Raw genomic sequence first — 26,352 nt, forward strand, 5'->3', positions numbered from 1 at the left:
ATCCTGACAGGAGCTTTCTGATTAGGACACGTCAGTGGAAATCAGCTCACTGACATGTGTGCAAGGAAAGAGTCAGATATGGGTGGTTTGGGTGTGCCTGTTAGTCAAAGGAAGCGACTGGAATACCAACACAGAGATTAGAGGTGCTTTAAAGACTGCCTAACTCAATGTGAACACCTCATTGTAAGTGAGAAGAACAGGTTGAGTTTGGTGAATTAAGGGAATCATCTCAAACTCATCTGTGTAGATGTAAATGACTGCCTTACTAAAAATAGAACTTTCTTTCCCTTTACTTTAGTTGTATTTTATTTTTTATTCCCACCAGGTACAAGTCAATTTTTTGCCACCCTTTTGTTTCACTTTTTCTGTCACAAAATTAGTTCTCAAACTTGTTTTTCATTAGAAAAAAAAACCTGTTACACATCATGCACTGTGAAATATTTGAAATGTGCATTTTCATTCAGAAGTAAATAATAAAAGTTTGATCTGTCAAGAAGATCACATGGACTACAAGGAGCAACCTTTCTTATGAGCTTCTGCACAGAGTTAAAGACTTCCCTCAGTTTCAACTTCCTCACTTTATTGTTTTTATAATCCGCACCAGCTAGAAGACTTACTTCAGCTGCGCTTTTCATTTCCCTTGTTTGTTCTCAAAATTGTTTTAACTTGAGAATCTCCTCCTCGCTGTTGTGTCTTTGTGTAGAAGCTGTGAAGCTTTTTACAAAAATAATGGGAAAGCACATGTAAAATGCAGCATAAATTGGCTTTATGTTAAAAACATTTTACTGAAGTTATTTATCTTTAAAAAAAAACACCAACTAAAGGTCAAACTGTAGCAAATACATCAGGTGTTAGTCTGATAAGCTTGTGCTGCTCGTGGAGGATTCATGTTGGGTGTCTCTCTAAATAATAAAAAAGAGTACAGTGTAGACCTGCTCTGTTTGTGTCTTGAGATAACTTCAGTTATGATTTGGCACTGTACAAATAACATTTGATTGATTGACTTCAAATGTCTTACTTTGGCGTTACTTTCTATCAGCATTTGCGCTGCAGGCGGAGGATGTTTCATACTTGTTTGAACTTTGTATCAATCTTTGTTCCACTTTCCGTAATAAATTAGAGGAATTTTTTTACAACAAGTTTTGCAAAAAGCAAAACCATTAAAACGTGCAACATAAACCTGGATTGGCCTGTTTTAAAGAAAGTTATCATTGTTGTTTTATCTTCTGATAAACACCAACTTGAGCTTTATTTGCTGTCAGGCTGCACGTTCAAACTTCACAATCACATTTTTTTTAACTTTAAAAACGTTTTTATGACACTTTTTTTACTCTCGGAGAAGAGAACATAAAAACTTTTCAAAGTTAGTGAGCTCATGTTTCTGTAAATCTGCTTCTTTAACATCCAGTTTTGACAGCACAATTTCAAAAAAACATTTTATTACTGAATGTGATGTGAAGTATAAAGTTCTGTATGTTATTGATAAGCTATAAAGTGTAACTCTCATGCTAAGTTAGCTGCCTTTATGAGACTGTATCCTCCATATGTGATTGATTCACTATCAGATGTCTTACTTTTAGTAACTTACTGGATCATTTAAATTGAAAGTGATCTGTTCGGCCTGCAGGAAATGGGATCTGTAGAATCCAGTGTGCAGCTTTTCTCTGGTTTTGTGTATTGACAACACAGGAATTTATTTATAAAACCAGACTTTTTTTGGTGTATATTTTAATGCACAAATCCTCGACTTATTTCCGTCTGTGTGTTTGCTGTTTAACACTCAGTCACAATCCAACGTGTGCATGAAAGAGAGGATGAAGGACATGAAAAAAGAGAGAAAGTAAAAAAGTGTTTTTGATAATAAAAGTGATGATTTGCTGCAGCGAAAAACAACTGGGACTCATGATAATGACCTTATATTTAACAGCTTAAATGTTTCTCTATAAAAAGTATCATCTTTATCTGCGTTCTTGATTACTAAACAGACAACAGATGATCATTTGGAAAGTGGACTTTGGAGCCTTTCAGGAGAATGTGTGCAGAGATGGAGACTCAAACCAGTCTGACGTTTGTCTCCAGCAGGTATTTGTCTCCACCATAAACACAATTATGAGTTTTGAAGCTCACGAGCAGCAGATTCCAGAGCTGTTTCAATACCAACTTTCTGAGCAGACTTTGGACTCCCTCACCCCGGCTAACCCCACCCAACCCCCACTCCCCACCCTGTGGGCTCCCAGAGGAAATTTGCCTTTACCCTGCTGCTGTCAATGCAGTTCAAAGGGTTCATTGAGTTCTCCTCTCCCCTTTTACTCCTTTCTTTCTCAGAGAGGGGGTTATTTTTCTGTCGTTTACTTCATGCATTCCAGCCACCAATCCTTCAATTTTTTATATCCTTCTGCAGGGAAGTGTAAACAGGGTTACCACAGCAGCTCATCTGCTCCCAGGTATTGCTCAAACACAGGAGGGTGGGAACATGTGAGAGGGTTCTCATGCAAAAGGTGATTAATTTATTAATTATTTCATTCATTAGGAATGACTGGGAACATGGTCAATATGATTGTAATCAAATCTAACTCACATTATTGAAGATTTCTCCCTCTAAAAGCAGAATAAATCAATATTTGCATTTGTTTAAAGTCTTCCTTTAACATTTGTTCATATTTCGTTAAGAAACATTTTGAACCAACGAAAATAATTACACAAGTCTCATAACAGCCCACATGTGCCACGTGCTCCATGCTTTACCACAATAGTAAAGCCAAAATCTTGCAGGGCACTTCCTGTATTTTCTTCATTCACTGAAGACAAATGGCGCTGACTCGCTCATTTTAATTCACACTTAATGTCCGTGCAGGCGCACTAAATAATTTTACTACACACTTTGAATCCGACACATTTTTAAGAGCCTTGAGTCAGTTTTCTCTCCACCTCTTCATCCCAGCAGGATGGTTTCTAAGTTTGCGTCGGGGGGGGGGGGGCAACACAAAGATCCATTTATAAAATGAACTTTTGGTGGAAAAATCGTTTGGTCCTGAGTGTTTTATCAATCCGACAAAGTTTCCTCAAACAGAAGTAAACAGGCTGAAAATATCTGAATGAAATATCGGTGACGTCAGAGAGAGTGGGGGAGGATGGAGAAGGAGCGACTGTGGAGCCGGTGCGCCAAAAACTGCGCACAATGGAGCCAAATATCCGTTTACACCTCTGTAAAGTTCTGCGATTTATCGCGTTATTTGTGCGTTTTATTTTTCTTCTCGGACTCCATGGGTCAGTGTGAGTTTATTATCTTTTTCTTATGCTGATTGAACCTTTTAAATGTGCCCACCATGTTGATCAGAAATGAAGCCTGTGGCTTCAGACCAAATAATCGATCGATTTCCTTCACAAAAGATCTCGCTTGAAGTTCTATAATATTCTTGTAATTACTTTAAAGTGTCTTACAGCGATCGATGACGTTTGATTTAATGTATGTTGTTAACGTCTTATTATTTCCTTATAAGGACTGTAAGTTTAGTTTTTATTTCAATGTGATATTAAATCTTAAATCGCGAGCTTCGTTTGGACCATGCGCGCGCAGCTTCAGCTTCATAACTTTATTGAGTGGGTTTAATAAAAGAGCCGATCCATCACTGTGTCATGTTGTGAAAAGTCGGTCATTTCAGGTCAATGAGAAGCAGGTCCTACAGCTCCAGAGGTGAGCTCAGTTCAAACCAAACCCAATGCAAATTCAGGCCGTTTTTAGTTGCAAGTGAAACTAGAAAATCAACATGTTTGCTACTCAAAAAAGAGAGTAAAAAAAGAGACTCACCTGTAGGAGAGGGAGCCGACATCCTCCTGTTTGTGAATGAATGAGGTGGCACAGGCAGAAGAAGCGTTTCTCCTCTGATGGGGCAAAATGTGTAGGAAAAAAAGTTCCGCCTGCCTGACGGGAAGCCTGCCGACGCTCTAGTTTGAGTTACATGTTCAGGGCTGACTTTAACCTGGCAGCATGAAGCCGAGTGACCGGCTGGAATCAAAGAGACTTTTCCATGGATGAATATTTTATAGTGACACTGAAACACAAGCTGCAGCAGCCTGAGGGCCAGGCAGATTTGCTTTAACAGTGGAGCTACAGATTGCTGCAGGAGTCTGCAGAGGAACACATCTGGAAACTCATCTCCGAAATGATCCGTAGATGAGGGACATTTTTCATTGTCAGGTCCCAATTTTTCACAAAAGGCTGCTCCTGGGTGTGCGCCAGCTCCTCAAACATTTTACATCCATGAGAGAGAAATCCTAAAGCTGCATTTAGCTGCACAGGAAGCTCAGTCCTTACGTTTTTTAACAGTCAAATTATGCGATTTTAATCAATTTAAGCCCAATCTTCTGCGTGTTTCAGAGCTTTATCTTTGCTCTTTAAAACAATGTGGCACTCATGGCCTCCCCCATCTTTCTTAAAACCTCCCCCCACCTCTCTCTTGTTGATAAGGATCCATACTGCACACCCCCCACTCAGCTTGTTTCAAGCTCTGAACAGCTACTCCAAATCATTAAAACTGTGTAAAATATCATTAAAATTAAGAAAATAAGTAATTTATTCAGAGCACACATAGAAACACTACTGACAAGTTCTCTTACATGCCCCAATGAAAGGCTATTTAAATTATTTTCATCTCAAGAAACATCCAAAATGTCCCCCCTGATCAGACATCTGCTCTTCACTCACTCAGCCCTGTTTCCTCACTCAGTAGTTTAATAGTAAACTGTCCCCAGACCAGTGATTGGAAACTGATAAGTCCAATAAACTGTGGGATGGAAGTGATAGAAATAGCGCCACCCATCGGTTTGCCAGAGAGAATTACCTGCAACTAATGATAGGTAGGTAGGTAGGTAGGTAGATAGATAGATAGATAGATAGATAGATAGATAGATAGATAGATAGATAGATTTGACAATGAGACAAATGTAAATGATGATGAATAATAACATTACTATGACAAAGCCCAACTCTTTTTAGGAGCTTTAAAAGTTTCCTTGTTTAAAAAAAATGGTTACTTTTCCGCATCACAAGGAGGTTGTAATGGTTACATAGTGGAAAATTAAGTTGTCTTCCTGTTTTGTTTTATTAAAAATAAAACTACTGACATGATTTATAAATAGAACAAGCAAGAAAAAGTGGGGGAAATGTTTTGTTTTTTACTCTAAAGGAGTATTTCATAACTTAGATCCAAGCCTAATAGTGAATGTTTTACTTTGTACAACAAGAAGTAGGCTACAACAGAAAATAAAGCTACTGTTTAACATCACTTTTATCTCTTCAACCATAACTATCACTTTTATTCCTAAGATTAAATATTTCTGATTTATTTTATTTTAAATAAGCAGGCTTAAAGAGCCCACCACCCCTCCATGTGAGGTATTTTTTATGCTCATTGAGTAAAAAATAAATAAATAAAAATAGTATAGTATATGTGTATATTTGCTCTTTGTATCCTCTCCAAATTTAGAGTTTAACTACTTAAAACAAACAAGTAAACTTATAGCTGTAGCAGTGACTGATTTAAATAGGCTATTGCTCCTCCGCCGGAAAATATAGTTCCTCAGCAGTGGCTGAGTAGCGTTTTCCGGTTGGCGCATTGATATTTCAGCGTGGCCACAGGTCCGTGCTCATTGGTTAATTTAGAACGTCTTCAAATGTGTCAGCCAATCAGGAACGAGGATCCGTTCTATCAGTTTCACGAGACAGTTGAGGACAGAAGTGAACGCGAATATTGCGATATCCATATTAAATGTGAAGATTGTTAACATGTTTATCTTGTTACTTAATAGAGAGAATAGAGAATGTTGTATATAACATACGATGTGACGGCCAGCGTGTTTGTGATGTGATTTAACAGCAGGTTCAGTCCGGAGAGCAGTGGTGAAATGAGGTTTGTGGGCCTGTATGACAGAATCGACACATCAGTCTGCAGAGTCTCTGTAGGCCTTTCTCATGGAGCCTCAGGACTGTTAAGCGCCCTCTGGTGTTTCATTATGCTCTCGCGCGCGCACGTGCACGCTCGCACATTCATACATCAGATACAATTCTTTTTTCTCTTTGGAAGAAAAAACATTATTTTCCTCACGATTTTCAAGAAAGAGATCAAACCACTGATTATTATGCATCCTCATGAGTGATGAGATCAGCTCAGTGGAATATCTGCATTAGTATTTTTAATGTTTCTTGGGTGGAAAATCTTTTTTGGTTAATATAAGTAAAGTACATGTGCAAAAGCCATTTTCAAAACCTCAATGGTTTCTCAATGGTGGACCATAAAGTTTAATTACCCATTTTCTATTGGCTTGTTTGCGTTGTTGATTTACATCTTTGATAGTACCGATCATCACATTTATTTCACCTGTTTTTCATTCATTTGCTCTGAAAGTTGTTCAGTGAGTCACAAAGACTACATTTCAGGAATAAGAGGATTCATGATCATGGTCTCGAAAAGTTAAAAAGTACTTAATGTAACTTTTGTGTTAGCAGGAAAGCTTCTACTTTGCAAAAACTGTTTTTTTATTTACAAGTGAAACAATTTGCATAGTTTGAATATTAAGTTCAATATATTAATATAAAGGATTTTCATTTTATGTTCCAGTTTGTTCTGTACATAAAAAGACACATTAGAAAAAAAGGTCATTCTCTTGGACTCTCTTTACTTACAACATTTGTTTTACTGGATTTAAAGTTGGTTGAACTTTTGAATCTGAGTATTTTAACCAAACCCTCTAAATTAAAATCCCTCCACGTTTATCATTTGGAGAAAATCAAATGTAACAAACATTGAAAATGTCCTTATTTTTAATGTCCTTATATTATATGAATTTCCCTAAAAATACCAAATAACAAATGATCGTGCATTTAATGTATTGGACTTATTAAATTATGACTCAATTTTCTCATCCAATTGTAGAAGTAATTATAGGAGCATTATTGCAATCATTTTTCCCCAATGCAAATTAGTATTAAGTTAGAAATTATGACGTGTTTATTGTGTAAAATTTATTGGAAATATTTGAAAAAAGTGCAATGTTTCATGGTTTATTAAAGTTTGTTTTTTTAATGAAGTTTTTTGTTGCTGCTGACTGTAAGATTCTCAGAAGTTTGGACACAAAACCACTCAACTTTTATTATCAAACAGTTTAATTAAGCTACGACAGATGTTTGTGTTCTGCTAAATTCTCTTTTTTCCAGTTTTCCAAAGCTTTCAAGGCCTAACAGCCTTTTCTCACTGGACCTAATGTTGTATATAAACTATGTCTTCAGATAAATAAATGAACAAATGAAAAAATGTGACTGTTAAATACATTTAAATAATAAATCACTTTTATGTTTTGTAAATGTATTGTGTACAGTCCCAGCCTTCTACTTTATTTTATTGTTCTATTTATGCTGTGAAAAAAATAGAAAGTTATGCTTTCTAAAATGAAAAGTGAATAAACATAACTGTCTTTAAAGAAATGTTGGTCTTTTGCTTTTGTTCATTTGTAAATTTAATTTCCATTTTAGGATGAGTTTTGCAGAGAGAAAGTCAAGTTTAAGTCATCGTTTGTGGAGTCTGTTAATAGTAACCGTTTTATGAACACGTCCTTGCTAAACATGAAAGAGAAGTTCTTGAACACGAAACATGTATGTTGAGTAATCCACATGGGGCCCTCTGTCAGACCACCCTCATTTTCTGCTCCTGCAGCATGTGCTGGTGATTTTTAGGATGGCTGCCCCCTGGTGGAGGAGCTGATACTTACACACTCGCAGCAACAGCAGCTCTTGAAATCACTTCACCATTCTCGTGTGTAATCAGGACTTACCTTACATTAAAATGCTTCGTAAAAATAAAAAATGCAAATAAAGTTTATGGAAGAAGATAAATGTGAATCATCCGTATTTTTAAATATCAAAAAATTCTGAATTGTTTTATTTTACATTTTACAGTCTATAATTTTGTCAAGAAATTTACATGTAGTTAAATTCTTTATGTTGTATTGTACCAACACACAAAAGGCAACTTTTTTACATTACTCGGGTCACATTTTGGTACATTACAAAGGCTTTTGTGTATTTCGTAGAGACTACACCAACCACTGACCAAAAAAATCAGCTCCTTCCTATTTGGGACACGGCTTTTGTCCCCATTTGGACAAGCCGTCCCCAATTTACAACTCTATTCCGCCACGTGTCCCCTAAAGTACTCTAAACAGGAACACACAGCTGTTATCGTAGCCTCTTATTTTGTTATCGGACTAAACTAAAAGCTATGACAGAATAAACGAGCGAGATCAATCACTGTTTAAAAAGTTGTTTATTGTAGTTGTGGCATTGTGTTCTGTTCCCTTTCAAAGGTAAACAATCAGCACATGTCAAGAGGTAGAAATCATTATCAGTCTGAAAGAAAAGTGGGGACTGACATTTAAACACACTCACACACACTCTTTCACACAACGCAAAGTTTCCACACAAATACTGTCGAGTTACAGCATCGTCATTTTTGCAATATGCTGTCTCGTTAGTCTTAAACATGCTGACATTAAACATCCAACACCCTCCATCCTGCACAAAAATAAATAATATGCATCATGTTGAAGAAATGATCCTCGAATAAACGTTTGCCACTTTGACCTCATGACTGTGACTGGCTGATTACTGTAACTGTAGAAGGACGCCTTCCTTAGTGTCGCCATTTTTTTGTCTCATTAGGACTACAAACATGGCTTAGAGGAGAGGCCGTGTTAGCTTTGAGTGCTAAATGTTGGCTGATAGTTGTGTGAAGTCCTAGCAGACTCACAACAGGGGGGGGGGGGGGAGACGAAATAAGAAAACAACAAAGACAAAAAAGAAAACATGGTAGATGGATAAACATGAGTTCAAACATCTTGAATACTCGATGGTGTGGAGTCATAAACGAAGAGTGATCAGCTGCTATGAACCGTTTTCCAAAGATGATTATGGACGACAAAGGAAGAAAACACACAAACACACACTTTAACGGGAGCGTTCAGGTTATTTGACCCAGGAGATGTTGAGACAGCGAGCGATGAAGGCGTACGTGTCGGCCACTTCCTGGATGACCTTGCTGGTGGGCTTGCCGGCGCCGTGTCCCGACTTTGTGTCCACGAGGATGAACAGAGGGTTCGTCTGCTTGGAGCTGCGGCCCACAGTGTGCTGCAGGGTGGCGATGTACTTGAGGGAGTGCAGAGGCACCACCCGGTCGTCGTGGTCCCCCGTGAGCAGGAGCACTGCAGGGTACTGGACCCCGTTGCCCTCTGGGATGCGGATGTTGTGGAGCGGGGAGTATCTGGTGAAGAGAAGCAGATGGAGGATACAGAGGTCAGATATTAGCACAAGAGTAGGGAAACATAAACAACCTGTATGGTGGTCAGGGCTGCAAAGAATAAATAGTTTTATTCCAAATTCATTTGCAAATTATTCTCTTATAAGAATTGTTATTTTATGTTGAAGTCAGTCGCAGTTTGCTGTAACTGCATTGCTTTCTTGATGTACCTTAATGTTGAATCTGTGTTCACCTCACCATTTAATTTTAAAAGGCGACTTAGGTTATGCTGTACTCTGAAAGTCCGGTTTGTTTGGACAGGTGAGAACACATTCGAACTCTGGTGTGGACCAAACCACCTTACCATGGTCCGCCAGAAAAGACGAGACTCCAAACATTTCCAAACAAACCACGGTCCGGTTTGATTCAGGTGAGAACATAAACGGACTTAAAGTAGGCCATAAAATAGGAAGCAACCAAACAAACTGCATTGTGGGTTGTTAATGGTTGTTGACACTTGCAGAGACAGACATGCTGCCAGACAGCAAAATGAGTAGAGGACGAGGTGAGAGCTCTCATAGAAATATGGGCTGAAGAAACAATTGGGCTCCACAAATGCTTGTGGAAACGAACAAGAACACGGAGGTATTCAAACTGTTCAGTGAAACACAAAAGGAAAATTGAAATGATCGATCTGTGGAACATTGTGGTTAAAAGTAAAAAAAACGGTGGTAATACAGGGTATTAAAGTCTGGGATTCTCTCTCTTCTTGTTCTCTCTTTGTTCTCTCTGTTTACTTTACTTGCAGTTTCCTCGCGCATCAAAACTGTTGGTCTGCTGGTAAAAGCTGCCGTGTGAACACAAACCAAATTTGAAGCAAAATGCAACATTGTAACAATTTGGTCTTTGATTCGGATCAAACAAACGGACTTTAGTTGTGAAAGCACCGTAACTACACTCATACAGCTACAGTGTAATAAAAAATGTAGTTCAAATAAAGACTTCATTCTATTTCAGGTGATTTTTGATTCTGATTGTTTTACAGTTCTGTCTGTGACTTTTGGTTATTCCTCTTATTAATATAAAACAAAATTAAAACAAACATTAGGACAAGATAAAACATTAAAGTGAAGCAGAAAAAAAGCAGAGGTGGAATTTCACATCGCTTAATGTAATCGCATACTAAATGTAAATGATATGTACTTTGGTCGTCATCAAATAACATTGATAATAATAATAATAATGCTAAATGAAATGGTAAAATTAATCAGGATAGGGTGGTTCACTTCACTGTGGGAGAAACACTGTCTTGTGTCAGTGGGGAGCAGTGCTTAAAAAGCCATGTGAGGAAAAAAGGGGACCCCCAATCATCCAATGGGAAAATCCTTGTTTCAGTTAGTTTCAATTCAACGTGCTGTATATTCTAAAGTACCAGTACATATTCTGGTTACTGAGCACTTACTTGATGAGCCAATCAAACTGCTCTTTGTCTTCTGAACAGCCGAAGTCTGTGGTCCAGGCGTGACCGATGGTGAACTTGTGGAACTTCAGCATGTCCATGACTCCGACCTGAGCAACGGCACAGCCGAACAGCTCGGGCCGCTGGTTCACACAGGCCGCTGGGACAGGAAGCACACGGTCACACACACACACACACAGGAGGCAGATACGTGCAGATAAAACTCAAACTGATCCAGACTTCCTTTTTAAAATCATTGCCCGTGTTGAATTTCTCTTCATGCCTACTGTTATCGCACAAATAATGACGCCCGTCTGCTGCTTTACATGGCATCTTCATCATTGCTGTATGTTTACGCAAAACTATGTGTAAAAAAAACAAAACAGGTAGCTTTGTCAGGGGACTAATTTGCCCCATCCTTGTTAGACACTTAGGCAACAACAACAGGTGGGAGGAACCTTTCAGTTGCTTGAAAAGTACTTCGTATGCAGCATACACACCTACAAGCAGGCCACCGTTGGAGCCTCCATTTATAGTCAGCTTGGAAGGAGAAGTGTATCCCTCCTTAATGAGATATTCAGCTGCACACTGGAAGTCTGTGAAGCAGTTCTGCTTGTTGGCCAACATGCCAGCTGAAGGGAAAAACATGTATGTACATTGCGGTTAATATCAAGAATGCAACATTCAAACCAGCTGCATTAAAAGTATGTAACCAGCATCCTTGTTTATCCTTTTACACATTTCATTCATGCTTCTCTCAAGCTCATTTGTTTGCAAGGTCGCTCCCCTCACCTTTGTGCCAGGTCTCTCCGTACTCTCCTCCTCCCCGAATGTTAGCCACAGCCAGGACTCCCCCGAGATGTCTGACGAAGATGAGTCTGGAGACGCTGTAGCTCGGCGTGATGGAGATGTTAAAACCTCCGTAGCCGTATAGAAAACCTGGATGGGAGCCGTCCAGCTTAATGCCCTTCTTGTGAACGATAAACATGGGGATCTGAGTGCCATCCTTTGAGGGATAGAAGATCTGGCCAACACACAGAGAAAGACAAAGACATCACAAATAGGACTGGAAACAGAGCCAGGAAGGGAAATGACAGGGAGAAAGCTGGTATCTGGGAAACAGATGGGAGCAGTGAACAGGGTTTTAACACATAAATAATCTTAAGTGTTTATCCTGGTGCTAATGAGGGTTTAGGATGTTATTGGTCAATGACAATTCTTGAATCTTCATGTTAGGGCTGCACAATTAATCGAATATTAATCCTGATCACGATTTTGGTTTCTCCTCCCGTAGAAACTCTGCTGCGTATCAAATCAAGCGTCTCCTAAACTAACAGCCTTCCCCTCAGGGGGAGGTCGAGAGGTCTTGGCTTCACTTTTTGCGGAGCTGGCACGTCATGTCATCAGCGCCTACCTGGCAGCGGCAGTTTAGAGTGGAAGAGTGAGCAACAGAGACCGGTGTTTCGGCTCAACGGGTGACCATGTTAACTGGTGACTTTCAGCCAAATGCGTGGTTGTCGTAGTTACAGCAGCTGTTGAAAACAGGAAGAATACATAGCTGTCCTCGTCAATGCCCCTTTATGTTTTTCATTACGAGCTCAAAACATCGGTCCTCCTCTGCACCACAAAGCAACACCACTAATGTTGGGAGAGACAGTCACATGACCAGAGAGAACCCTCTCCGTGCAGGCACAGCTGTACTAATCAGGGCAGCTCACAGGTGCCTTGATAAGGCTGGTCTTCAGCTTGAGTTCTTCCTTTGTCTGCTCTACCTTGAGGAAGTACAGTGTGTGTGTGTCCTGAGTGCTGAGAGAAAGTAACTCTGTTGTATCTTTTATTTTATAATGTTTACCTGACATTGTGACAATGCTAATTTAATCAATTTAATTTGCATTTAAAATCATGTCTTCATTTACTTAAACGTGTTCAGTGTCTAATATTGAAGACTCATTTGTCTATTGTCTTTTCATAGAAAAAAACTCCTCAACTGCACATTTATCAAAACCCGAACCTGAAAAATAAATGTGGAAAAATGTAAACTGCTGCTGCCTGCTTCATCTGTATTTAATAAATGTCTGCCAGTCGAACAACTAACTTGTTCAACCACCTGAAAAAAACCCAGCACAAAGTGCAGCATGATGTGTATGAAGGCCAAGAGGAATAACGTCGCTACTCCCCGTCCTTGGCCAGCGTCAAGTCAGCGATGCTGTACAGCGTGACAACCTGTCCACCCACCTCCCAAAGACACGCTGAAATTACCAATGCAATTTCATTTTGCCTCTACAGGACGCACCAAATTCAGGTAGAGAACATAAGATGGACGGCTCCTCTCTCTTGGCTGCAGGACGGAGAGATGTAGAAGATCTTTTGCACCCATCAGCCTTCAGACTTTTTAATTCTTCAGTAAATGGTAGATGAGATGCCAGACAAGTGAATTTCCCTTTGGGGATTAATTAAGTTATTATCAATTAAATCTTAATTTGATGCAAAATTGTACATGGCTCGGAAAGTAATGTAATAAATAGTGATTAATAATCGTGACGAGAATAATCATTTTGGCCATTATGGTGCAGCCCTACCTCATGTGTCCTCGTCTAAAATCCCTCCTTAATGCTTCACTTTCTACAACATTGCTTCTGTATTCTCTGCCCTGAGCTCAAACATGACAATAACTCTGACTCTTGAGAGAGGATACCTGAAGAAGAAGCTGACCTTCTGTGCTTTTACTTTTAAAATGTAATAATAAAATGTTAATCTGAAAATCTATTTTGAATGACTTTTTAAAAATGCCTTCAGCCACTTAAACAGACTGAGAAGGATTTTTAAACAAGCACACTGCAGCTGATTTTTGTTTTGGGACTTTGAGACAGCTGAACAGAAGTTCTCAAGTGATCAGGACAGAAAATACAAAGAAGAAAGTCATTTCTTGCTTAAAGTCGTGTTCAGGTTTTGATCAGTTACCTGGGTGGTCTGGTAGTCAGACGGGTTGAAGCCTTTGACGGTGACCTCTCTGAAGATGTGGGGCTGCAGCGGCTCCTTCGTGAGGTCGCAGTGGTAAATGATGGCTGGTTGCAGAGGAAGAAAATCTGTCAACTCATCTGTTCTACCATCTTTGAATGACTAATAGTACATTTCCCTGTGCATGTGAAATCATCATCAATGAAAGCTCTTTTTTCATAAATACTTGATTAGTCAAATTAGCATTCTCGTACCCGGGGAGAGGAAGGAGGTGAAGTAATAGAAGATCTCTGAGTCCCTCTTCCGTCCTGTGAAACCCACCACCGAGCCGACGTCCAGAGGGAAGGTCCTCAGCTCCTCCCCCGAGCTCAGGCGGTACATTTTCAACACGTTCTTCACGTCGTGGAGGAAACACACAAACAGGTAGCTGGAGTACGTACAGGTGGCGAACACTAGAGGGGAGACACGGACAAGTAAAGACAGCAGATGAGAAGATGACAAATATAAGTCCTAATATTGAACTGTTCAGGTCGCATGAGTGTTTACCGATGACGTCCTTGTCATGCTGAGGGATGAGTTCCTTCCAGTTGCTCTGAGCTGGTGAAGCGAAGTCGATGTTGATGAGGCGGTAACGTGGGGCGTCCAGGTTGGTCTTGAACGTGAACAACGTGCCCTCGTTGGTTACGTACTCGTATTCGGCGTCAAAGTTGTCGATTAGCTTCACCCATGGCAAAAGTCCTAACATAAAAAGAGCAAATGACAGAATTAATAAACAAAGAGAGGATATCTTGTATCTAACAGTGACATGAACTGAGACTATATTAGCTGTTATAGCTAAATACAAAAAAATGCAACATAAAAACACATCCATTTAGTTAAATATAACTGCAAGTAGAGCTGTGCTTTTTTTAAACAACTTCAATTATATGAATCAGTCCCTCCAGGAAGTTGCAAAGCTGCGTTCCTGCAAATTCACACAAATTCAATGTCTGCAACTTTTTCTCGACCCTACAATTTTGCCCAGTTGCAGCAACTTTTCCCCAAATTTGACCGATCATCCTTTTTCCCCGTGCATGAAGTCATTTATGTCACTTCTTTGATATTCAAAATATCGATCCCAAGGTCTGCAATGTTGTAAAACATCGGTGAGCATCTTTTACTGTATTACGTACTTGTGGCTGATGTCTGTGGTATCACTGATTTCATTGTACAGTGAGTTAGTGATCCCCCTGTCTCTTATTCAGTGTTTTTTGCTGCCACAGTGGCCAAAATCACGAGTAGGACAGCATAAATGTAATAAATAACGTGTAGATTCTTTGCACATATGAGCAGCATTGAACATGCATGTGCAGTGAGAAATGAGCATTTCATGGCTGTTGACTTTAGTGTCATCCAGCTTTTACACATTTTATTTTAAATCTGACACTGAAATTGATTTGAAGTGATGTCTGAAGACGAACAGCTCGCTCAGCCAATACATGGTTTACGTAGACTGTTTGGATGTTTACTGTGTGATTGCAACTTTTTTAAAAAGCTGCCGCAAAATCAGGCATTTTTGGCCGTAACGATCACAGAAAATGTCTGTGAAATCCTGGAGGGACTGATTATTAATTTACCAAGAAATGGGAAAACGCTGATTGAGAAAAAATAAAACTGATGGATAAAATAAATCAAACAAAAGAAGTGTACACACCTGTAATACCCTGAGGAGTGGTCTTAAGGTCACAATACCACAGTCTGTTGACCGGATCACAACCTTCCCTGATAGACAGCAGCAAGTAGCGTCCGTCATCTGATACCTGCAATATACATAGAATCACTGAACCTGAGCCCGAGCAATGCATCTGTCAGCTGATATTATCAGCATCTGCAGTTATGATTTATTTTTGAAGATTTTTTTTAAAGAAAGTTATTCCTTTATGAAACAGGCATAGGCTGTCATTTCAGTAATCTCTATTTACAGATTCTACATGGATACGTAGAATCTAAGTGTTCTGGTCTCCGTTTGGTCAGTAATACTCTGACTACAAGCTTACAACAATCACTTATCAGCAGGCTGCGGTGTAAAAGCAAAAGCAAAAGCAGGCAGAACGCAATGCGCCGTAATAACATCTTCTTCTTAATTCTTATTAATCTCTATAAACAGACGTCTGCATGCTAACAGCTAACAATCTGTTCTAGATCAAAAATTCAACTTGAGATAAAGTCATTAAAGCCGTTCAGCATTCAGATTTCCCAACTTCCTCGAATGCATCAGAAATGAGCGTTCCGACCTCTGTTCAACAAACGAGCATCTTAAAAGTTATTTTCTTCTCCTCTTGAGGACAGACCTGACAAAGCTTCATTTTTACTTCATAACGTTGAAATTTCGGCGAAGGTAAGACCCGCTACTTAAATAAATCACAAGAAAAACTGTTTCTTTTTCTGTAAACAATGCAGCACGCGGAAATGGAAGTCTTCACTGAAATTCATTTATTGCTAAATGCCGGTTAAACCAGACACGCGCAACATGTTCACTGTTGTCCCCAGAGGCTGTATTAGCCGATGGGATCCAACATTGCCATATCAGTAATGTGGAAATTTTTTTCTCTCTGAAATTAGTATTGGTATCACTCATAAAAATCCCATATCAGTCGGGTTCTACACCAAAATACCCACTAGTTTAATTTTAAGGAGGGATAATAACTTTTAGCGTACCTCAGCTCCACTCATCCATTTGGGGTGGTCGGGGAACTCTGCACACAACACGTCCTCAGACTGCGGAGTCCCCAACACATGGAAGTAAAGCTTCTGGTGCAGGTTAGTGGACGTCTCAGTGCCTAGGAGAAAAAACATTTTCACTATTGCCCTCTAGTGGTGGAAAAAAAACAAATTAAACCTATTACTTATCATGATCTACTTTTACCTCAAATGTATTCAGAGTTAACATTTAGCTCAGCATTAAGTCTGAACGCAGTCTAACCATGTCTTGAGCTCACCGTCGCTCTTGCCCTCCTGCTCGGGGTACGAGTTGTAGAAAAGTCCCTTCCCATCGTGAGTCCAGGACATGCAGCTGAACTTGACTCGCTCCAGGCGGTCCTCCAGAGGCACGGCGTCCTCCACCCGCAGGAAGCGGATCTCCACCCAGTCTGATCCACTGGCACTGGTGCCGTACGCCAGGTACTCCCCGTCCTCAGAGAATGCATAGCCTTAAGAGATGGAACAGGAAAGAACATAAACAAAGACAGCAGGGAAAGTAAACATCATTTATCTTGCTGGCAGCGTGGAGGCTATAAATGACAGGCTATTTATGGTTATAAAGACAAAGATTCAATACTCATTTGTTATTACCATGTCAGGTACTCTGGTAGTGTGTTCATAAAGGCATAACAATAGAATGCAGGCATTACACTGGTAGACAGTGTAGATTAATAATGTACAATAATTACTGTAATGCCCAGAAAAGCGCAAATCCAAAAGGATGCTAATAATCTTACAAGAACCAATTAAAGAATAACAAAACCACAGATAAAACACAATGCTAGTTTGTTTACTTCATACCTCGCAGGGCAACAGTCCCATCATCTGAAAACGTGTTGGGATCCAAGAAGATTGTGGGCTCGGCATCCAGGTTCTCCTGCACGTACATCACGCTCTGGTTTTGGAGGCCTGTGTTGTAGAAGTGAAAGTACCTAAAATGAGGGAAGAAAATGTTGAGTTGGGAAAATACCCCGACTATGTCCATCAAAGAAAAAAAGGATTCTCTTTTGAGCTTTGATGCATAATTAAACATCACTCATGATTGCGTCCCGCCTCACCTGCTCCCTCTCTTGAAGGGACAGCTGTACTTGGGGTAGTCATACAGCTCAGTCATGCGCTCCTTGAACAGGTCTCGCACCTCACAGCGCTCTAAATACGGCAACGTCAGCTGGTTCTGAGCGCTGACGAAGGCCTGGCGGAAGAAGAGACAAAACACACAGAGGTTTTTAAGTTAAATCCATGATTCAAAAACTATTCGGTCAGTTCCAAGAAATTGATCGCTGATTTTACTGAATACCTTCACTGAGTTAAACCAGAACAGGGATTTTATATGAAAACAGGGTTACAGGTTTTAAAGATGCATCAGAAAAAAACAGGGTTCTTGGAAACAGGCCAGTTGTTGCATCAATGATATGTTTACATGTAACATGAGAAACCTGGCTATTCATATCACTGGAAACATGATCAGCACAGTAGCCACATTTCGGATCATACGTACAGCTGTGCCTTGATTTTTCAACTTTTCGACCACTCAGAAACCTGGACAAGATTTCTACATGCCACTAGTTAAATCAAAGTACTCCAGGTATTAATAGAACCTGGTTACTCAAAACCACAATGAAGGCTTATCCAGATTTCTGAAACCAGAATATGGTATAAAAAATATAAAAACAAAAGATTACTAAAGCAAAGAAGAAGCAAAAGTGGCATATAGACACCAGATCATCTGTGTCCCCAGTCTGCTACACTTAAAACATACATTCAAGCTAATGATGACAGATCAGATTTACCTGTGTCTTCTCACTGTCCGGGTCCTCCAGCCAGCTGTATGGATCTGCTACTTTGCAGCCATGATAGTCATCCATCTGTGACAGGTGAGGATGGAATAACAGCTATTAAAATGTGAACTAGGTGTGGCAAAAAACAACACAGATTTGTGCTACCCAACCCAACTCCATGGTTGATAGCAATGTTAGACAAATAGCTAAATAAATGTTAGCTTGATATGAGGGCTGTTGTAGGTTACTGCTAACTGGGAACGGTTGCTTCTGCATTTTGTCAACAAAGTAAGCCTGGGTTGTCAAACCAAGCTAAGCTAACTAGCATGCTAACAAAGCAGACGCCCGTTCCAATGAATGAAAAAGCATGATGATTAAGCATCCCGGCTTATTAGCAAGCTAGGCTACTGAGCTAGCCAGATTTACTTACAACTGCATCATCGCGGTAAGCCTGCGGGTACTGGAAAGACATTTCGGACGTCAGTTTTCGGGAATTACGTAAGAAAAACAGTTGCCTCAGAGAGAGAAGTAGTGGTTTTGAAATGAGTCTGTAAAACATCAACTTAAGGCGCTGAGGCTTTTGGCAGAAAGATGCCCCTGCTTACACACAGACAACGAGCACCTTAAAGAGTGTACCTCTGGTGACTATGTGGGGCAGCACGGATGTTAAAGCGCCCTCTATTGACAAAAAAGAGAAAGAAAAAAAGTTCTGCTTTACACATTTTTCTATTTTAACTTAAGTTATCTTTACTTATCTGTATTTATTTTTAAGAGTAAATTCAGCATTTGCAGTTTATATTTTAAGTTAATCACCACATATTTTCTAAGTGATTATAATGCTGCAGTTTTATACAGCTGTTTACACATTTTGTCTTTATGTTCTTTGATTGTACTTAAGTTGTATTTTTATTTTGACGCTTGCTTTCCCATGCCAATAAAGCTCTTTTGAACTGAACTCAGAGAAGACTGGGTAAGTAATGACAAAGACAAAGTTCATTGGATAAGCTTTTAAACTGTAAAAATAAGGCTCAAAGTGCACATTTAATCAAACTATAGTTAAGACAAGTTTAATGGATACATATTTAAAATTAAATAGTCTGTGATCAAATAATTGTAGCAATACTCACTGCTATGAAATTTAACTCATTTATTATTCTCATGTGATTATATGTATGCTTGTTGCTGCTTGTTTGGATTTTTTGGAAAGATTTAAGTTGTCTCCAAATAAAATGTGTCTGAGAAAAACAACTAATTAACCCATGGTTTTAAATAGTGTTGCTGTAGTTAACATGCTGTTCAATGCAGATTTCCTTTATGTTAATGCAGTTAATTCAAGCAGAACAGGGGGCCTTGTTTTGCAAGAGAAATTTCAGTAAAACATAAAATCTAAAAAAGTGAAAAACTTAAATGTGTGTTTAATGTTAAAAGAAGTTTGCATTTTATGCATGAATCAATATCAACCATTTTTTCCGTCAATATTAATTAGAGAAACAGTTGCACTTCACTTCACTGTATATGCTGTTAAACTAAGCTGTGGACACAACAGTTTAAAAGTGCATGTTAATTTTTTACTAAAAAATAAAGGAATAAAGCTTTAACAAATCTACAAAATAGAGAAATAATATCAATAGCACATCTATAGCCCTATTTTTCTTTAAAATCTCGTCTTGCAGAGAACCTAGTGCAGTGTTAATGACGCCACACCTTCAGTAAAAGGTTATCTGAGTCCACTGGGAATCTCCATCACCGCTCTTATCTGTGTGACAGAGGGGGGAGAGGGGTCAACCCTGCACTCTTCTTTCTTTCTGCTCATCATCCTCCCCTCCCTTCCTTCCTCTCCTTACTTAATCAATCAATCCTGATCTGACCGTCATTATCACTGGCTCCTTCTTTTACACAATGACTGATAGCACCAGATAAGGCTCGCTGAGGCGGCTGGTAACTTCAGGAAATGAGTCGACCCACTGAGGTGAATGATTAATTCTAAGAGGGGAGATTGTCAAAATGCAGATATTTGGGATTTGACTTCTTTGGTCTTCATTTACAAATGCAACAATATATGTTTCAGAGGCCTTCTTGTTGAAGGTGGTGTTATTCCTCTGTGACGCCACACTGACTGTAAGTCATCCTACAGCTATGCAGATAAGAGCCTTCAGACAGGTTTAATTACATGGCGGTAATTCAGTCAGAAAGGAAACAAAACGCATTGTTTAAATGCTGCCGCTGATCAGACAGTCAGATGTTCTGCAGGAGAATCCAAAACGTTACTTTCAGATTTGATCTGAAGCGTGTCAGAGCTGTCACGCTGTTGAGCCACATTTTAGAGGAAGACGAGACAGCTTTGCATGGGTGACCTGACAGTGAAAGTGCGGAAAAAAAGGAGTGGAGTGCAGACAGAGGAAAAAAGGAATTTGTTTTCTTTGTGCAAAAAAAATGAACTTATGGGCGTTTAAGCTGCTCTCAAATTGTTGCTTTATTCTGGTCTCCTCTTTTTGACCCTTAGTGTCGGAAATGTTTGCAGGAGGATGTTTTACGCCAAAGGATTGTCTTTGCCCCCCCCTTAAACTCTATTCTTCTGCCCTTCCTTAAGCTGTAGTCAGGAATACCCCTCAATGCAACGGGGATCACTTCCTGTTTGCTATGTCAGGCTCAGATATGGGTCACAGCACTATTGTCCTCTGACGCCTCTGTTTCCCGAACCCCCCTGACAGTTTGAATGAGTGTGTTTGCATTGAAATATGGACTCTATATTCTATAGAGTGGGTGGCTTTATGCATTTGTGTGTTGGGTTTGGAGGGAAGCGGCCATGCATGAATTAGACCTTCTTGTTCCCCTGTTTTCCTCCATTGTCCAGAGCCAACAGTGATCTGTCGGCCACAGTCGGAAGCACCTGTCTCTGCTGCAGCGGATAAAGGAGGACGACCACCTGTTGTGTGCCTCTGCACATGCAGGGTTACAAGGTCATTCATACATCTATTCAGCTTAATCTGAGTGGCTCTAGCTATTGTTGGAGGTGTTAAGTCTTTATTCTTTTTCATCTGATGGTTTGATAAAGCAGAGAGGATGAGTAAAATCCTAAAAATCCTGCCATCATGACGTCGGATGAACTGGTTTAACCAGGATGAAACGATATGCCCTGTTGGTCAATCACCACCATCTTTTACACACAGTTTTGTTTTCTTGTAAGTCGTCATATTTAGAGGAAGCAACTGATAAGTTGTAAACTTATTCTGATTTCAATCAGTCTTGTGCAACATCATGCAACACGCTTCTTAATAGCTTCACTTTTGTTTGGCTGATTAGATTAAAGCACGTTTATGAGGTTTACAATAAATCATGGATCAAAGAAGCACCTGTACTTACTTCTGATTATTATTTCTCTGTTTTTAAGAGTCTATAAATGTCAAATTAATCCATTAAGATCATGTGAAAAATGTTTAACTTACACTTAATATTTACATTATATTATCAGGTAAAAAATATCATTATGTTTCCACATTGTATACGACTGCCACTGCTCCGCATAGACAATACTCCTTTTAAGTGTTTTCCCCCTTACAGCTATTTATATACACCTTTGTTTCAGACTGGATTTCCTTAACATTACGTACAGACATTAAAGTACCCAGAGGAAGAATAACATGTAGAACCATCGTGAAGTTGACGTTTGTGGTTTTTGAGTGAAATGTTTCTACATCTACTGAAGGAATTGCCACAAAATTTAGTGCACTCATATCTTTATTTCTTATTTTATTGAATATATAATGCACATATGTGACATGTTTCTTACTTCTATATTAATGCCATATTTCTTCACGCTTCTCTCTGTATCAGAGCAATTGTAACGCCCGGGGACAAATCAAGTATTTCTGATTCTGGTGTCCAATTAGTTTTTTATATAGCGCCATCATCGGGTCACAATTTGAATGTGTCTAACACTGTGGTTGACTTAATACCCTCAAACTCAAATTCCCGCCATCCTACACTTCTTTATTTGTAGCACTAATTAGCACATGATAGCATGCTAGCATTCTAAGCTAAGAAAGTAAACGTGGTAAATACTGCAGTATTCCTCCTGTGCATCAGCATGTTAGCATTGTCTTTATGGGCTTATTAGCATGCTAATGTTAGCGTTTAGCTGAAAGGGTGGCCTTGCAAAGCATTGTTGTATATTTTTGTGTGTACGTTTTTTTCTTTCCTGAATCTCGAGTCTAAGGATAGATGGTTTTATATGTTGTCGAGACTGTAAAGAGGCAAAAATAAATAAACTTTTGGAGAATTTGCTTAAATGCTTGATACCTTTTTGCTAATCTGTAGACAGCATAATATACCATGTGTTTGGTAATAGCAACCGACAGCACAAGGGATGTCCATGTTCCTTTTATATCTCACCAGACCTCAGCTAAACCCTACTGTCACCGTCAAGTCAACCTCCTTCAACCTAATAATAGTCCTCCAAAGGGATCCCGACGCGACAAAACAATACACAAGCAATAATAAAGAGGCTGAGATCACAGGGGACAGCTTCCTGTCTGTTTCTCTCATTCGGCTGTCATTAGCAGCGCCGGGATAACAGCGTCTGATCTGTCCTGGGCTGTGTGTGATGTGGTGGAGGGTCAGTCAGACCTGTCCAGCCCCCTCAGATGTCCTCAGACAACAGGATGTTATTGAGGATCAAGTCGGGGAAATTACAGCGTGCAGGGAGGACGGATGTGATTGGTGCACAAATGGAAGGAAATGATAAATTCCTTTGTCATCATGTGTATAGAGTATAGTGATACCCGGGTTTAGGAAAATACCCTGACTAGTATCAGGTGTTGATCATTGACAAAAGCGCAGCCATTGATTTTTATTCAAACTGTGCAAACAAGTCCAGAGGTGACGCCATTTCTGTTTGTTTCAGGAGGCCACATCTAAGAAGGTTCTGTCAGTATCTATTCAGACGTACAGTCCTGAGCTCTGTCAGCAGGAACAACAGAAAATAAGAGCGACAATAAGAGCGAGTCAATCAGCCTGGAGGAGAGGGGAAGTTTGTCATTGTTTATACCGACCATGTTGAAAAGGGAAAGAGAGCACTCAGGTTACCCAAAGCCAACATGGTGACAGAGCGGAGGATAAAAGGACGAGTTTTACAAAGACACCACCGCGTATTTATACTGGCGGTAAACCCAACCGCCTAAGTAATTCCAGAGAAAAGAAAAGTTGATGCCACTCTCTGAATATAGATCGTTATCTGTCAAAACAATTTGTATCTCCGGCTGTGCGTCTTCTTCCTCGTCTAACTCGTCGGTGCACCTTGTCCTTCCACACTCAAACGAAGACACTCTCACCACAAACATCTGAAGAGACTCTCTTGTCTTAATTAGTCCGGCTACGTGGGAGAACAAAGATCTAATGACACTTCAAATGAGGAAGTGGTTTGTAATCATTGCGGTAAAGTCAGTCAGTTTGTCACAGGTCTGACAAACATGAGATCGTCCTTGTCATTAAACCACAAATGTGTGTCCTTCATCTCCTCTCTTCATGTCCTTTTCTCTGCTCTGTCTTTGAACCTCACCTGCTTTGTTTTCGGGTTTGTTAAAAAAATAAAAATAAAGAAGGGAGGCGGTTGCAGGAGAGAAAATGAACGTATCGCTTGCGTGCAGACTGATATTACCCTTTTAAAAGCAAAACAAATATGTGTGTGTGCCGGCCCTGTAATTTTGCTGTTGACATGTGCACTTACAGTGGGGATCTGGGACCCTGATAATGACTGGGGCAGGTAACACTGGAGACAGGTGGAGGACAGTGCTGTCTGACTGGTCCTACAATAGAGAGAGTATCTGTCTGTGCGTGAGTGTGTCAGACACAGACTAAGGTGTGCAGACAGACACAGTGGCACCTGGTGATGTCATTGATGTTGTCACTGAGTGGCAGTAAAGTTCCCCTGGACACCATTCCTGAACAGTCACTCAAGCCATTTATTGTGTGGCTTTTGTGCTGTTGCGCAATAACGAAATTACAATATTACACAGTGTTTTCATCGACACTGTGTACTGCAGCACGTACTGTTTATCTAAAAGGAAGTAAAATCTATTGTGAAATACCCTACATGTTTTTTTCCCAGACTGTCCGATGAGATGATTAATACCTCTCTCATGTCTTTCTATTGAATATGAAGCTGCAGCTAAGAGAAAGTTAGCCTATGTTAGCAAAAATACTCAAAGCAAAGGGAAAGTGCTAGCCTAACACATCCTATCTTATTCTATGTTTAATCAGTAGCAAAAACACACAAAACCAAAAGTTTAAATTTTGTACACTGTAGGTTTTGTAAAGATCAAAAAAGGAGATTATTATCTTAATTTGTTTGCTTTAACGGTGCTAGTAGATTTGATTTAACTTTTGACAGCGCCAAGCTAGCTTTCTCCCCCCTGCTTTAACTCTTTATGCTAAACTAAGCTGTCTCTACCATACACATGATGCAAGCTATATCCATTATTTCATCACACTCTGAAAGAAAGCAATTAAGTGTCAATTGTTTCTAACTGCCGTAAAACAGTTATCTTTGATTAGCATAAAGGCTAAAAGCAGAGAAAACTGTTAGCTAGCTGGGCTCAGTCCAAAGGCAACATAAAGAGAGCTTTTAAAGCTCACTATTTAACATTTAATATGTTGTTTTAACCTAGCTATTCTTTATGCTAGGGTAAGCTAACTGTCTCCTGGCTGTAGCAGAGCAGGTTGCATAAGAGCAGTATTATTTAATCTGTTGTTGTTGTTGTTGTAGACACGGGCACATACAGTACATGAAGTCCTTAACAATCTCTTTTAACACAGCTACACAAGATATAACATGCTAATTTGTGAACTTCAGAGATGGCTGTTATATTTTCAACCTTTTGAAAGTGCCAGGCTAGCTGTTTCCAGTTTTTATGTTCAGCTAAGCTAACAGGATGTAGCATACTTATTAGAGCAGTATTTCATCTAACATAAGACAAGAAAGAACATACGCAAAGCTCCTTAGCTAGCTGTTTCCCCAGTTCCAGTTTTCAAGCTAAGCTAAGCTAAGCTAAAAAGATGCTGGCTGTAACTTAAATTAGAAACCCAAATTGTCAAGCTAATGCTCATACAGTGAACTTTACAATGAGTCTATATGATGCTGATACCATTGTTAATGAAAATTATTCTTCCTGTTTGATGTGCTGACAGCGTTTTGCTAAACAGGTTTCACTTGATTTTTCGTTTGATGGTTTATTTAAAGAAGCGGAAGGGATTGGTGTCACAGTAAGGAATGTGTTTGCATGAATATACGTACGTCCGTATATTACATCCGCTCATACAGGAGTCAAAGTCGGACATTCTGCTTGTCTATTTTTGGGATGTCAGGGAGGAAGTTGTGTGTGTACTGTCTGTGTTTGTGTGTGTGTGTGTGTGTGTGTCAGAGAGAGAGAAAGTTAGGGGAAACTCTACCCTGTGCCAGAGTGAGACAGCATGGATCAGGTTCACCTCTGTTTGTTCAGTGGCCGTCCAGAAATATGGCAGGAATCTGAGAGCAGCAGGCTATCCAACGGCGACTGAGCTGAATCCGGTGGTTGCTCCTGAGAGACAAAAGGACAGACAGCTACATTTATGCACAAACACACACACATTTTCAATGGATAAAACTAATTAAAATTAACTGCTTTGAGTTTTTTCTTTGATTGGATGAAACATTTAAGGGTCTGCAGGACATGTAAGAATGAGTGTGTGTTTGTGAGCGTGTTCGCTTGCATCCTTCCCGGATGATGCGCCTCACTGCTGGTCATTATAACAGTCCTCCTTAGTAATCAGGAGGAAGACAAAACAATGTGAGGAGCCTTTTAATATAGTCAGGTGTGGCTCCTGGGGGTCTGACACTTCCTCGGCTGCTCGGCTGTTCACCTTAAGAGGTCAGTTCTTCTGTTTTTGAACGGGAGAACCTCATTTAGAACCAAGGAAATCAAGTTTTTGTGTGACTTTAAAGCTGCAACGCACATTTGGTGAGAAAAGTTTAGCTGGTTTAAACTAGGAAGGAAAATACTGCGTATGACTTCTTTAGATGGACTTTAAAGTGCTGAGGTCAGTTAAAAAGTTTCAATGAGTATTAGTAATCTGTTGCCGCTAAACAGGGTTCAAA

General features: G+C 39.7%; 1 protein-coding gene across 2 annotated transcripts; it reads right to left on the bottom strand.

The window, feature by feature from the left end:
• Nucleotides 1–8,299: 8,299 nt before the first annotated feature.
• Nucleotides 8,300–25,685, bottom strand: prep (prolyl endopeptidase). Of its 2 annotated transcripts, none has more exons than XM_069656913.1 (14): nucleotides 25,668–25,685; nucleotides 18,234–18,308; nucleotides 17,502–17,635; nucleotides 17,245–17,375; nucleotides 16,683–16,892; nucleotides 16,402–16,523; nucleotides 15,398–15,503; nucleotides 14,251–14,442; nucleotides 13,959–14,156; nucleotides 13,708–13,811; nucleotides 11,539–11,770; nucleotides 11,247–11,378; nucleotides 10,750–10,906; nucleotides 8,300–9,311 (listed from the first exon to the last, which is right to left on the bottom strand). In XM_069656913.1, the coding sequence occupies exons 2-14, from the start codon at nucleotides 18,306–18,308 to the stop codon at nucleotides 9,017–9,019; spliced, it is 2,088 nt and encodes a 695-aa protein (XP_069513014.1). In that variant the 5' UTR covers nucleotides 25,668–25,685; the 3' UTR covers nucleotides 8,300–9,016. The 2 variants fall into 2 exon arrangements, with proteins under 2 accessions (XP_069513014.1, XP_069513008.1); XM_069656907.1 differs by lacking the exon at nucleotides 25,668–25,685 and adding an exon at nucleotides 18,652–18,804.
• Between the last annotated feature and the right edge of the window lie 667 nt (nucleotides 25,686–26,352).

This window comes from Semicossyphus pulcher, unplaced genomic scaffold (assembly GCF_022749685.1).
Source record: "Semicossyphus pulcher isolate SPU_LCO1_2020_fin unplaced genomic scaffold, fSemPul1.0.p SCAF_11, whole genome shotgun sequence".
Taxonomy (NCBI): domain Eukaryota; kingdom Metazoa; phylum Chordata; class Actinopteri; order Labriformes; family Labridae; genus Semicossyphus; species Semicossyphus pulcher.